This window comes from Cetorhinus maximus, chromosome 3, assembly GCF_964194155.1.
Source record: "Cetorhinus maximus chromosome 3, sCetMax3.hap1.1, whole genome shotgun sequence".
NCBI classification, from domain to species: Eukaryota; Metazoa; Chordata; class Chondrichthyes; order Lamniformes; family Cetorhinidae; genus Cetorhinus; species Cetorhinus maximus.
The window spans coordinates 200,450,845-200,465,561 of record NC_135881.1 but is presented as its reverse complement, the minus strand read 5'-3'; the positions used below and the strand labels follow the sequence as shown (position 1 = coordinate 200,465,561).

General features: G+C 42.3%; 1 protein-coding gene across 5 annotated transcripts in view; it reads right to left on the bottom strand.

The window, feature by feature from the left end:
• Window positions 1–1,212: 1,212 nt before the first annotated feature.
• ulk4 (unc-51 like kinase 4) overlaps window positions 1,213–14,717 on the bottom strand; it is a 411,327-nt gene continuing 397,822 nt past the window's right edge. For all 5 annotated transcript variants that reach the window (XM_078539600.1, XM_078539595.1, XM_078539598.1 and 2 more), the window contains 2 exons: window positions 6,923–7,011; window positions 1,213–1,979 (listed from right to left, as the gene is read on the bottom strand). In XM_078539600.1, coding sequence (XP_078395726.1) covers window positions 1,919–1,979; window positions 6,923–7,011 — 150 coding nt within the window. In that variant the 3' untranslated portion in view covers window positions 1,213–1,918. The remainder of the gene's footprint in view (window positions 1,980–6,922; window positions 7,012–14,717) is intronic.

Below are 14,717 nucleotides of genomic sequence, written 5' to 3'. Positions count from 1 at the left end.
TGTTGGCAGGATTTTACAGTCCTGCCAAAGTCAATGGACGTTTGAATGGCTCACTACATTTTACGGCCCCGCCCCCACATGACGAGGCAATAAAATTCCACCCAATTTTCAGAAAAATTACCTTATGTGGTAAAGTCTTGCACTCGCTAAGGAATCAGGGTGTATCACATATTGATCGGCTGCAACAGCCTGGGCTTCCAGCAAGTACCACTTAATGGTGTTGATCAAGTAACTATATATCATTAACAGTTCACTCAGCCTACATTAAACGCCTTGAGCAGCATCAACAAGACTCCGCACATCAATTGTACTCTGCATCCTGCACCATCAACAAGTTATCTGGTGACGAGTCATACGGACTCGAAACGTTAACTGTGTTCCTCTCCGCAGGTGCTGCCAGACCTGCTGAGTTTTTCCAGGTATTTTTATTTTTGTTTTGGACTTCCAGCATCTGCAGTTTTTTGCTTTTATCTCGTTACCTTGTTGGCCATTCAGTGCTGATTCAGGCTTTCAAATTCTGGCTTCATTCTTGTTTCATACTTTGATTGCTGACTTCTGTCAGGCAACTCAATCAAAGTAAAATGTTCAATTGGCCTAAAAATAAGTCTTTGAAGCGACTATATACGCCAATCAGTGGCTGATCCAAAACAGAAGGGTGAAGCGGCAGTAAATTGGTGGTAACCTTACAATGAAGTGGTGAAAGGTTAAAGAATAGTCAGTTATATAGTAATTAAATAATGTGAGAATGAGGGCAGGGAAAAGAAAATAGACAGGCAGAAATATTTTTCTTGCCAATTTTCATCCTTCTCCAAAAGGGACTGTCTCCTTGAGGAGTCAGAGCCCTACGGGAACCAGTCGCCCTCCAGTATCTTGCCTCCCATGGTGTGGCAGCATTTCTGGTGAGTGGCATCATAGCTGAGCAATGTCAAATTTGAACTGTTATGTAGTGTTTACAAATTTTATGAATAAAGTGTATTTTTGAGGAAAAAAAGCTGAACTCAAGTCTGTTGCTGCCACCTGCACAGGACAGACAGCAGGAGTGAGATCTCTTGCTGACTTCCCCTGTCTCCCTAACCCAGCCAGAGTACACTCAGACCAGTTGTGGCATCCACGCCATCACTGGGCGAGTGGGGGAAGCAGAAGTAAAGATTTTCAAGATTTTCTTTTCCAAATTGAGTTTCAAGAATATAAGATACAATAGTAATGTCTCCAAATGCACAAATATTCTCCCGATTTATTGATATTGGATTAGTTTCAGTGAGACAGTGCGAGTAGAAAACTTCACAAAATCAGTGGTCCAGAAAGTGAGCAGATGATTCCTTACAGCTATCAGCAATAACATGTTTGGTTGAAACAGTTTTAACTTTAACGCTACAGCATTTTATAAACAGTGGATTCACAGTGAAGCAGTATAAAAATGATAAAGCTACTTAATAATTATTTTATTTATTTGCTACTCTAAACTGTTCACAGAGGTACAGTGAAGAGCAAAGTTTTTTCTAAACATTCAGAGTGAGGATCCAACCCCAACTGTACAGAAAGTAATTCACAAGTCCAAAGTGTCATAAGTTATAGGAAAAAATACACCACCAGAGTGGAAATTTCTTTAAAATACTTGCTTAAAGCATCAGAACATATTGAAAACACTGTATTTTGTCATCATTTGTACCAAAACTTCATGTCATGTTAAAGGAGGTCGAACAATCCTTTTCACCTGCTGCAAAGTAATCACTTCTTATAATCGCTTTTGCTGTTCCTTTCTTCCCGATTTTGCAGCAGTTTGTTTGATGGAATTGCTTCTGTGTATCAAATTCTTGTGGTCCAAGAAAACCGGCCAACATAAAGGCTAGTGGAGAAAATCCATTCCTCTTCAGCCCTAAGTGACATTGCATAGCTGGGAGTCGTGGTTGCTTCCTGTTCACTCAATGAGTTTCAGGATTTCGGCGGCCAAAGATGCAATGGCAATATCAGAAAGGGAGCTGGAAGATACAGACAAAATACTGTAAATAACCAGAAAAGATTCTACAGCCCTCATCACAGAATCCAATTTGGTTTGGATAACCACAAAGGGAAGTTAAATGATTGAGTTGTAAGCTGTGAAGAGAATGCAAAGAGGCTGCAAAGGAATATAGACAGGTTAAGTGAGTGGACAAGAACATGGCAGCTGGAATATAATGTGGAGAAGTTATCTACTTTGGAAGGAAAAATAGAAAAATGGAACATTTTTAAATGCTGAGAGATTGAGAAGTATTGGTATTTAGCGGGGCCTGGGTGTTCTTGTATGCAAATCACAAACTTAAAATGCAGGTACAGCAAGCAATTAGGAAAGCAAATATTATGTTAGCCTTTACATACAGATTGAAATACAAGAGTGAAGAAGTCTTACTGCAATTGTACAGGACCTTGGTGAGACCACACCTGGAGTACTGTGTACAGCTTTAGTCTCTTTGTCTAAGAAGGATATACTTGCCTTGATGGGAGTGCAATGAAGGATCATTAGACTGATTCCTGAGATGAATGGATTGTCCTACAAGGAAATAATGAGTAAACTGGGCATACATTCTCTGGAATTTAGAACAATGAGAGATAATCTCATTGAAACTTTTAAAATTCTTTGAAGGTTTGACAGGGTAGATGTTGTGAGGTTGTTTCCCCTGGCTGGGGAGTCTAGAAAACGGGTCACAGTTTCAGAATAAGGGGGCGGCCATTTAGGGCTGAGGTGAGGAGAAATTTCTTCAAAGAAAGTTGTGAATCTTTGCAATTCTCTATCCCAGAGAGCTGTGGATGCTCTGTGTTGAGTACATTCAAGACAGAGGTCAATAGAATTTTGGATATTATGGGAATTAAGGGATAAGGAGAGAGTGCAGGGAGTTGGAGTTGGGATAGATAATCACCCACAATCGTGTTGAATGGCTATCCCTTGTGTTCTTATGAGTTTGTAAGACTGAGGCTTGCATATCTGGCCCTAAACTACCATTTCCTTAGTTCCTCTCTTGAAGCTGCTGGCTAGCCACCAGGGTTCACATCCATGGATGCTGGAAGTCACCATGTGACACTCTGCATTTCTGAGCCTAGAGGATGAATACTGATAGACTATTCAACTGTGAGGCAATCAGAGCCAATGTCAATCCCATCCTTGCCTGATGCCCACCCAGGGGCACTTTCTGGTAGGGGTTGCTGTATATCCATCAGGAGTATGAACCTTCTCTCTGTTATCCTCTACCAAGCTCAAGGACCTTTATGGCCAGTTGCACTATCCCTATTGGCACTTCGGTGACTCAGCTAACTCAGCACTGTGGATCTCCCTGGCTCACCAGTACTTTGGCAGACAGATTTAGCCCCACTAAAAGTGGAGTGAAATAATGCTTATTTTCAAACAAAACCATTCCCATGCCTGATTTATTCCATTCACAAGGAAGAGCATCATTCAAACTCACTCATAATTTATAAGATCTTATAAGTTAAATCGACTGGGCAATTGCATTACTTCCCATTGTGTACTCCCCATCTCTATGAAGCTGTTTTGCTTTCAGGAACATTATTTTTTGAAACAGCAGTCCCCCTGTTTTTATTAAGGAGACTTTGTAGCAATCTGCATCTATGCAAGAGGGCAGTAGACATTAAAGGAAGCTTTCTGTGCTCCAGCAGACCTTTTAAAGCATTTAGGCTGCCATCTGAGACATTGCTATAGTGTTGCAGCAATGAAGTAACATGGTAAGCTATGCATTATGGTGGCCAAACAGTCACTAACTAGTTTCATAGATATATATATATGATATACTGTATATCTCCAGCAGTGAGATGGGGCACACACACTCCTTATGTATTGTCACCACAGTGAAAATGAAGAATTGGCAAAATACAGTCACAACTCATTAGTGTTCAGTACAGCAGAATAAGACAATAATTCTTTTGTGGGGTTGGGCTAAGGAAGCTGAGGCGTATATGGCATTGGATAAGGTACAGTAAAAAATAACAATGAGTCCACACCTGAGATAAGTTGGTCCACTGTGAGTGAGGGAGAAAAATGCCTGTCTGAGTTTCAACCCCTCATCAATATCTGTACCTCTTGGTGGAAACTACATGTTGGTTGGGGACAGGATTGGGTACAATTTGCAATATATTTAAATGATTGGCAACATTCCTGTCGGCTGGACAAGGTACCCCAGCACAGATGAAAGTGGGGCCTTTTGATCTGGATGGATCAATTTCTCAACAGAATGCACCAGCGTATTGAAATTATGTCAATCTTTGATACTACCTGACCTCAGGACCCAATCCACTTTGCAGGCCTCATTTAGTTCTTCAAGAAAATAAACCTCAAAATAAGGAGAAGCTTCACCTGTTCTATTCACTTCCCGTGGGGCCATGCACTATTTCTTCGCTTTGTATTAAGATCATAAGAAATAGGAGCAGCAATAGGCCATTGAGCCTGCTCTGCCTTTCAATAAGACGATGGCTGGTCTAATTGGGGCCTTAACATCACTTTCCTGGCTGCCTCCCATAACCCTTGACTCTCTTGCTAATCAAAAATCTGTCTAACTCAGCCTTGAATATATACAATGACCCTGCTGTTCGCTGGGGAACAGAATTCCAAACACAACAACCCTCTGAGAGAAGACCTTTCTCCTCATCTCATCTTAAATGGGAGACCCCTAATTTTTAAAATGTGCCCCCTAGTTCTAGACTCCCCATGAGAGGAAACACCCTCCCAGCATCTACCCTGTTAAGTCCCCTCAGGATCTTATATGTTTCAATAAGGTCAGCTCTCACCTCTGCGCTGTATTTTCAACTAACTTGTCGAAAGTTTTGAAATATTTTCTCTCAAGTGCAGGGATTGTGCAGCCGACAACAACCGCAGCATAAACCTGACAGATTCTCCATCCGTGGTGTACAGGTAGATCTGTTTATAACAGGAGCAATAAACGCCCTATTGATACCAATATAAATGTAGCAATTGTAAGCCAAACCGAAGCTAACTGCATCGTGATACTAGGCATTCTATCATCCTGAGAAAAATATATATTGCAGCATTTTCTATGAGCTAAGGGACCTAAGCTACCGAAAAAACATTGCACTACAGGCATTTCAAGCATCTCTGATTCCATAAACTTTAGCTCATCCAAAACCCTGCTGAACATATTCTATCTCACACAAGTCCGGTATATTCATCACCACCGTATTCACTGACCTGCATTGGCTCCCAATCCAGCAACACTTCAATTCAATTTTAAGATTCTTATCTTTGGTCTCCATGGCCTCATGTCTCTCTATCTCTTCTGCTTCCTCTTCTGCTTTAGTTGTGTCGCCATCACAGACTAATATCTGTATCTACCAACATTCATATGATGGTCCTGATAATGACCCTCCTCCAACCCTAAAACCCTCTGAGATTCCTGCACATCTCCAATTCTAGGCTCTTGGGTATCTGTGATTATAATCGCTCCACCATTGGCAGCCGTGCTTTCAGCTGCCAAGGCCCTAAGCTCTGGAATTCTCTTCCTAAACCTCTCCATCTCTCTCTCCTCCTTTAAGATGTGCCTTTAAACCTGACTCATTGGCCAAGCTTTTAATGATTTTTCCTAATGTCTCTTTACATGGCTTGGTGTCAAATTTTGTTTGGTAACGCTCCTGTCAAGCGCTTGGAACATTATGCCACAATAACAGTGCTATATCAATGCAAGTTGTTGTTGTTACTGCTGGAATAAAAGAGCCAAACCTAACTTGTGAAAGTGGCTGGCTGGTGCATGAACCCCCAGTCTTTTCATGGTCTGAAATGATCAAGCACTGAATGTAAAAGTGCCAACTCTAGCAAAAAGATGTGAGGGAAACAAAGGTCTCTCTTGAATTCAATCTCAGCCTCTGAAGTGTGAATTTAGAGGCCAGGCATGCCTTGTTTTCATTATGAGTATGCTTTGCTACCTCTCTTCCTAGTTAGGTGCTATGTATCACCCTGGTACAGAGTCCCCCTATTGAAAGGCTCTTCTTACTGATGCCCATATAGATCCTTTGCCTTATTGTTTGGAACTTTGGGGAATGACCCTCAATTGGCCTCCATTTATATTGTATTGCTCTCCTTGTGGTACAGCTCTTCCTGCTTTTGGAGGCTGTTTCTTGGGTTGGAGAGACATGCTGGTGCAACTGCACGTTCGGTTGAGACATCCGCAGAACAGGTGGGCCTGGAATTTACATGGAGCAGAATAAAACTATGGCACAAGCATGCAGACACAATGAGCATGTGATTGGTGACAGAACAGGAAGCACCTAAACCAAGAGAAGATTGCAAAGGCCACACAAATCTGCAAAGCTGTTTTAACTCTAGAGGTTGATGCTTTCGTATTTACCCTGGCCATCGATGGCAGGAGACCTACACATTTGCCACTGATGGCTCTGACCAAAGGTAAGAGTGCCTCAAAGTGTCCATTAAACAGTGGATGAGAGGAACTTGGGCTAAATCACTCCTGTCCTCCTTCTGCGAAGTTGTTCAACTTCTGAGATGGAACTGAGAACTCATTGTGTTATGAATTTCTGTTTTGTTAAGCACAAACATTATTATGCCAAAGGCGTACTTTGTGGGTTGAAAGTTATTTTCATGTACTCCTGGTACTTCAAAAAACTCTCTTTTGGGGATGTAAAAGCTAAACTCAAAAGAAGCAGACAGTAAGCTAGTAACTGGCTGTAAATGAAAGTAACAACTTTCAGAATCTTTCATCATCCAACCCTGGCTTTCACCAACAATTGATCAAAGTCAGTCTCGGGGAGAAAGCTGGAGGCTTTCAGAGGCTGGTTCAAGTGCAGTCTTACTCTGGTCGCAAAGCACTGTAACATGATAGGTCTGTGGTATGTATCTGTCATATATATAAAAAAAAGTTGGATGCTTATTCAAAGGCTTTGAAATTCCTTTAGGCCTGAGGGTTCTCACCTGGCAGCTTGCGCCAGTCTTTGTAGAGTTTCAATGAGAATGTCTCCTTCACTCTTGAGGCTTTCTGCATGTTTCTCGTTTGAGCTTACCTGGCGAGGAAAAAGAAAAACAATATTTGTCAGTATGAATGGGCAGAGTGGACATTGTGTTAATTGCTGATTTTAGATCCATTCAAATGCATCATGCTAAGTCCTAAAATTGTTGGGATCCCACTCCGGGACCTGGAGTTGGGGGATTTTCCCAAATGATTTAAATATTTGGTGGTCTATGCTGGGCAAATTCAACAGAGTTCAATGTGCGAAGGCTCAAGGTGTTCGTAAGTGCACTAAGTCCCTCCTCTTCCTCCGGGAAGCAAAGGGGTTGCAACTGGAAGCTAATCGAATCCTCTGTGTCTATATTTCTGGGACCTATGATGGGAATGCAGATTTCATACAATTGTCAGCACAGAAGGAGGCCACATTTGCTATCAGCAGGCATGGCTTTCACTGGACCAGACCTCCAGGAGTAGCCTGAGAATGTTTCCATATAGATATAGGCACAAACCTGGAATCTGTCCAACTTTCTTAGCTTGACAGAATCATAGACCTGTGACCATACAGATCTGTTCTATTGTAATCTGTCATAATGTAATCTTGAGGAGTTGGTCCTGTGCATTTGGTGGCAATAGAGCCCTGTACAGAAGTCAAGCCTGGCATGAATGCAAGGCTCAGACTGAGTGCAAAAAGGAAGACAACAGCCCTTGGACAGTGGTTTCCTGAAATTACATGCACAATAACACTGAAGATATAAGCGCTTATATTTAGGGTGGCTAGATGGCTAGTTTTGTACTGGACAGTCCTGCTTTTAGCCAATACTGGATGCTTCGCATCCAGGTTTGTGACCTCTGGCACTGTTTACTTGTGTTTACGTAGGCAAAACTGATGTCACCTTTAACATAATACTCAAACGCACGGCTTTCTGTACTTCACTCCCAAGTGTCTGAAACAATATAGACGAGACCTGCAATTTAATTTGGTCATGGAGAGGCACACACTGGAGGTGTACAATTGTACACCTCTGACAAACCTGCACTGGGAACTGAAAGAAAAACACAGTTGAGTAAAAACAGTTCCTAACAGAGTTCACAACAGCCAATATGTAACAGTATGGCAAGATGAAAGCAGCCAAGTGTTTATTGTAGCAGCAGAGTCTTAATGACATGCCTACATGCCCCTGACATGAGGAGAATGCTTGTGATGTCTATGTGAGAAAACTGCCAGATCAAAACCTTTTCAATTTAAGAGCTCCAGTGTCACAGGTGTTGGATGTGATGCTCTTATTGGCAAAGTCACGCTGCCTCTTTTTAAATTGCATCTTTCGATGGCTGCATGGCCTCAACATGAAGTCCTGGTTTATATTACATTTGCTAGCAGAATCTTACATCTCATTTCTCCTGAGACGCAGCCGATAATCTAGGTTTCATAAAAGCCACCTCAATGGACTGAGGGTATGCACTTGTTGGGCAGCTCCAGAGAAGTATTCTTATTAAAAGTAATTTTGCATCTGTGCACGCTAACTCTTTGCGATGGGAGGATAGAAATGGGAATAAAGGAGCAATCAGGGCAACACGGGCTTGTTTGGAGTCATTTAAATTGCATGTCCACTGCCAGTTTGTACTGTTACACGGATCACTGTGCTAGATGACTCCTAATCAGGATCCACTTTACATGGCACTGAACTCAGCCTCTGATTATGGGATTTCAGACGCTGATGTGCTGTAAGAACTGCTCAAGGCAGACCACAGTGGGAATGTACCAAGTGCCCTGGCAAAGTTAATACCAGTCTCTCTTCCAACCAAAAGAGATTAAAATTTTAGAGGCAGCAGAAGAACGTTTTGTCTCCTCCTGAAGTGCAGACAGGCCACATCAGTGCCCAATATTCTATTCAAAATGTGTGCATCAGAGTTGTATCATCTTTACTTGCTTGATAGTTGCAATGGGCAGAGAACCCCAGTTGCCATTTGAAGCATTAGGCACTAAATACCCAATTTTCCCAGTGTGCTGATATAAGGTCACCAACTTGAAATGTTAACTGTTTCCTCTCTCCACGGATGGCTGCCTGACTTGCTGAGTGTTTCCAGCATTCCTTATTTTAACCCATCTCACTTTTCAAAAGAGAGTTCTTCGAGTGGCCTGGCCACCCCTCAACCCTCAACCAAAATCACTAAAATGAATTATCTGGTCATTTGCTGCTTGTGGGAGCTTGTTGTGCATAAATTGGCTGTTGTGCTTCCCTCCAATACAACTGACTACACTTTAAGTACTTCATGAAGCACTTGGAACATATTGACGCCATGGAAGTTCTCTTTTAAATGTTGAGGTGGCCTTGCGGTTAAGTCAATGGGCTGACAAGCCACTGTGTTCTGCACTCATGGAGTGTCAGCCATGGCTCGGCTGGTAACATTCTTGCCCCTGAATCACAGGTTTCTGGGTGCTAGTCCCATGACAAGGGCTTGAGCACAGTAATCAAGGCTCACGCTACAGTACAGTACTGAGGGAGTGCTACACTGTTGCAGGTGCTGTCTTTTGGATCAGACGTTAAACAGAATACCCCATCTTTCTGCTCAGGTGGATGTAAAAGATCCCAGGCATTATTTTGAAGAAGAGCAGGGGAGCTATTCCCTAGTGTCCAGGCTAATATTTATCCCTCAATCAATATCTCAAAAACAGATTACAGGTATCTGGTCATTATCACATTGCTGTTTATAGGAGCTTGCTGTGCTCAATTTTGGCTGCCGCATTTACTGAATTAGAACAGCAATTGCACTTCAAAAGTATTTCATCGGCTGTAAAGCAATTTGGAATGTCCAGTTGTTGTGAAAATGCTATATAAATGCAAGTCTGTGTGTGTTTCTTCTATAAGAGTGGATTTTCAGAATCGATGAATTATGCTTCATGGAGAAAGATGGCTTTTTATATTGACTACATAACTGGTTTCACTTAAGCATTTCAGCACCAAGACTAGATCCCTTCACTGGTCATTTCATTTAAAGGTGTGATTGACGGGAACAGATTCTTGAGCGTCTTCACATGCTTTTTATCTAATGGCTAGAAATCTGGCTCCAGACAGCTTTCTGCATTACAATGAAACCCTGGCAGCTGTCTGCAACGTAATGCTGTTTTACAGCTATGAGCGGCTCAAATAATCTGGTGCTGCGGTAACCTGCAGTGTGATTGCACAAACAAAACCCCTTCTCAGTTTGTTAACTGTTACCCCGGTGACCCCGGCAAGCATTCTCAGTCGAACACCCGATCTGGTGAATGAAAGGAAGTGATAACCCTGAAGTGTGAACCCAAATGCTGCTTAATAAACCAAGCTGTCAGTTCAACAGATGTTTAGCACAGTATAGTAACAGCATCAGTTTTTGAGTGATCTATCTTCATTAGGTTTTCAGGATATTAGTAAATAGTTAACTCAGGTTCATGTTATAATACTGAAGTGGGGTTACTAACACGGTGCTTTTTTTGTGGGGGTTTTCATAATCAGTTTGTGTGCAACTTGGCAGCGAGAATTCTAGAAACACTAATTCTTTGTATACCTGCTTATGAGTTTAATGAACCACAGAGGAAATCTTCCTCCCTACGTGTAAAAACATTGACTGCTGGTTGGATTGTGCAGGGGGAGGCAATCTAAGATTTTGCAAGAGGCAGAACTAAGTGCACTGTAGTCATTTCTGTATGATGTTTGAGATTGATTTCAGAGCCACAGCCTTCGTACCTTGTTTCTTCTATAAGATTTGGATCACTGGGAGAAGAGGAATTTGAAAGGTAACATGTGGTCTAATCACCGAAAATTGCTTTTTCTAGAAGCAGACTATTTTACATTCGGTACCACTCACCTTTCTCAATTGAGCCTTCAAATTAAAGGGGTTCTAATATCTCGACAGTGAATGATAAATTCTAGTGCTTAGGAAACTGCACTCTTTCCTTTCCCTATTTGTTGCTATGTAGCAACATGCTGAGGGGCTGGTTAGCTCAGTTGGCTAGACGGCTAGCGTGTGCATCAGATTAATGCCAACAGCATGGGTTTCATTCCCTGCTCAGTCTGAGGTAGACTGGGGACATGCCTCCTGTCCCTACCCATTGTAAAAAAAAAATCTTGGCGGCTTGGCAAATAATCACCAAGGCCCTGCCTTCGGGCAGAGAACTCGAGAAGATATTCAGCAACACAGTAAACGTTCCAGGGAATCCGGGGATGTAATTTAATGGGACCATTGGAAACGGAGGGGAAGAGAAGCAGAAAGAAAGGTGTGGGGTTGTAGTACCCAGCATCTTCCTGACACCGTGGAATTCCCAGTGGCAGGGAAGATGGAGGATGGCCTTCCTGCCTAGAGGCCAATCTTCCCACAGTCGAGGGGAGGGGAGGGCTCCACCTCAGAGGGTGAGTGCTCGGGAAAGAGGGGGGAAATCAAGCATCTGGTGTCCTATGGAGTGCCCTGCTAATGACAAAGACTGTCCCCACAAAAAACACCCCACCATGCTCTCCTGGCTCTGGTGACCCTGAGCCGCCCACTTACCTTGGTCCCAGGGCAGTGGCAATGATGCGAATCTGGGCTGGGTGCTGTCCCAGCAGTGGTCCCCGCTCCCAGTGGCGCTGCTGGGACAGAAGAGCTGCCAGCCCTTCCGATTCGGACAGGAGCACTGATGCCAGGCAGTTAATTGCCTGACTGCCACAGAATTGAGTCAGGGTTCCCGGAAAGAACCGAGGCAGGGCTTCACCTGGCCTTCCTGTTCCCCATTGGAACCCCTGCTGCCGCCCTGACAACATTCAGCCCAGGTTTCCTCATGCTGTTCCCAAGTGTGGTGCCTGCTGACAAAATTCACACCCGGGTTGGGGAGGGGAGGGGAGGGGGTAGGATGGGGCATATGTATAATGGTCCCCATGGCCTGACAGCATGCTGAAATTTACCATCTAGACTCATACACGAAAGCACTTGGGCATACTACTTGAGAGCTGCAGTTCTCTGCGCAACCCTATTGCAGCATAAATCAATGCCTTTAGGAAAGGAAAAGGTGGTGGGGGAGGGGAAAGAGAGATGAAAATAAAAATGTTCATCTTCCTGTCATTTTTGTCAATTGATAGACAACAGGCCCAAACAGCATTTAGCCTGGAGAAAGCCGTCACTTCAATGCTGAGTGTTGCTGACAAGAGCCAAAATCACCTAAAGGTGGGGAACTGCCATTTACTTTCAACTTAAGCAGCTGCTTGACAGCAATTAGTTTGTCCAGGAACTGTCCTTAAAATCTTATTTTTGAAGCAATTATTTTTCTTTTTAAAATAAGGTGAGGGAAATGAGCAGGGCTTTTTTTTAATAAAGGACTTCTAAGTCATGATTATTTAATTGGACCTTTAAACTATTTGAACATTACAACTGTAGTTCTGTGGAACTCAAAAAAGCACCATAGGAATTTCAGTTGTCAAAAAGTAGCATTTACTGCTAAACATTCTGATTCTTTGTGTCCATTTCATTTGTCCTACGCAATTGCATTTTAATATGGAGTCGGTTTTGTTAGCAAAAATAAAGAAAACTTTAAATATTTAAATTAGATTTTCATAGTTTAGTTTGGTTATACAGGCACTATTCCAGCACCTTAGTGTCAGCTGTGGCTCTGTTGATGGCACTCTCACCTCTGAGTCACAAGGTTTAGGGTTCAAATCCCACTGCAGAATTTGAGCACAAAAATCAAGGCTGAGTGAGTGCTGCACTGTCAGAAGTGCTGTCATTTAGATGACCGGTTAAACTGAGGCCCCACTGTCCGCCTGGGTGGACGGTAAGAGGTCCCATGGCCACTATTTCGAAGAAGAGCAGGGGAGCTATCCCCAGTGTCCAGGCTGATATTTATCCTTCAATCAACATCACAAAAACAGATTATCTGGTCATTATCACATTGCTGTTTGTGGGTGTTTGCTGTGCGCATCTTGGCTGCCAAATTTTCTACTTTATAACAGTGACTACACTTCAAACGTACTTCATTGGCTGTAAAGTGCTTTGAGACATCTGGTGGTCGTGAAAAGCATTAGATAAATGCAAGTCTTTTTCATGGCTTTTTATCAAAGATAAATAAAACCAAACAAACCAGGAAGAATTAACATTCCAACCATCCCACCCCTCCCAAGCCTGGGCACAGAATAAAACCGTGCTTTGAACATAGAGAACAACAGATGAAAAGTGACGCATTGTTCTGGCATATTTTATACTTCATTTAGTGGTAAACTGGACTCGCTTTTAATCTAACATCATTGTGTCAGGCACCCCTGAAAACTTGATTTATACCCATGGAAGTTATCAGCTAATAACTAGCTGAGCCAACAAAGTCTCTCCCAGGACCATGCTCAACAAGAGTGGTAAAATGTATGGGGCTACCATACTGCAAAGAATGCCCATGCCTTGTGCCTCCGTTCCACAAAAGGCTGCTTGACTTGGAAGCTGACAAGAGTTTCCTGAATCATGATCTCTAACAAATGGAATCAAATCTTTTTAATTCTGGGTTTCACAGCTATGGTGAATGGGGCAATGAAAATGCAAAATATTGTCTAGCTCAGTGTATCACTGGGCCAGAATATAGTTGCTCATTTTTCCTATTAACAAAATTTTCACTGACACTTTGTACAAGAATGTCTAAATTCTATTAATAGAATACTTTAATTGCGGTTCTTTGCAGTCGCACTGCTCATTTTTGATTCTATCTCAAGCAACATGCCAAATAAAATGAAACATTTTCAGGTTTCAAATTAATTACTGGAGCTGGATCACTGATGTGTGGACAGTTTCACCATATGGATATGAATAGTTGCTACATATTCTCGCATCGTTCAAAGAATCATAGAAATTTATAATACAGAGGAAAGCCATTCAGTCCATCGCCCCCGGTCTTTAGCCTAATGTCATTTCCCACAATGCAGCATTGATCACAATACTTTATTTGCCACTTCCCCCAACATAGAAATGCGTTGGAAAGATCTCAGACCAAAATCTCATCTAGCTTTATCTAGAGAGGATTTGACTCATACCAGACCAGGGCAGGTTTGGGCTGAACTCAGTGTGGTTAACTAAAGAAGTTAAGGAAAACATCAAACTTAAGGAAAAAGCACATAATTACGCAAAGATGAGTGGCAGGTCAGATGATTGGTCAGAATATAAAGAACAGCACAGAATGACTAAAAGGTTAATCAGGGGAAAGAAATTAGATTGAGAGGAAGCTGGTTAGAAATGTAATAACTGATAGCAAGAATTTCTACAGGTATTTAAAAAGGAAAAGAGTAAGTAAGTGTGGTTTGGTCATCTAGAGAGTGACATTGGGGAGCTAATAGTAGATAATAAGGAAATGACAGATGAAATGAACAAATATTTTGCTTCTGCCTTCACTATAGAAGATACAAAAAACATTCCAGTAATCGCTGTAAATCAGGAGGTGGAAGGGAGAGAGGAACTTGGTGAAAATACAATCATTAGAGAAGTGGTACTGAGCAAACTGATGGAGCTGCGGGCTGACAAGTCTCCGGGTCCTCATGGACCTCATCCTAGGGTCTTTAAAGAGGTGGCTAATGATGTAATAGATGTGTTGGTGTTAATTTTTACAAAATTCTCTAGATTCTGGAAAGGTTCCATTAGACTGGAAAGCAGCAAATATAACCCCTCTATTCAAGAAGGGAGGGAGGCAGAAAACAGGAAACCATAGACCAGTTAGCTTGACATGTGTTAGAATTGATCATTAAGGAGGTTACAGCTGGGCACTTAGAGAAACTCAAGCTAATT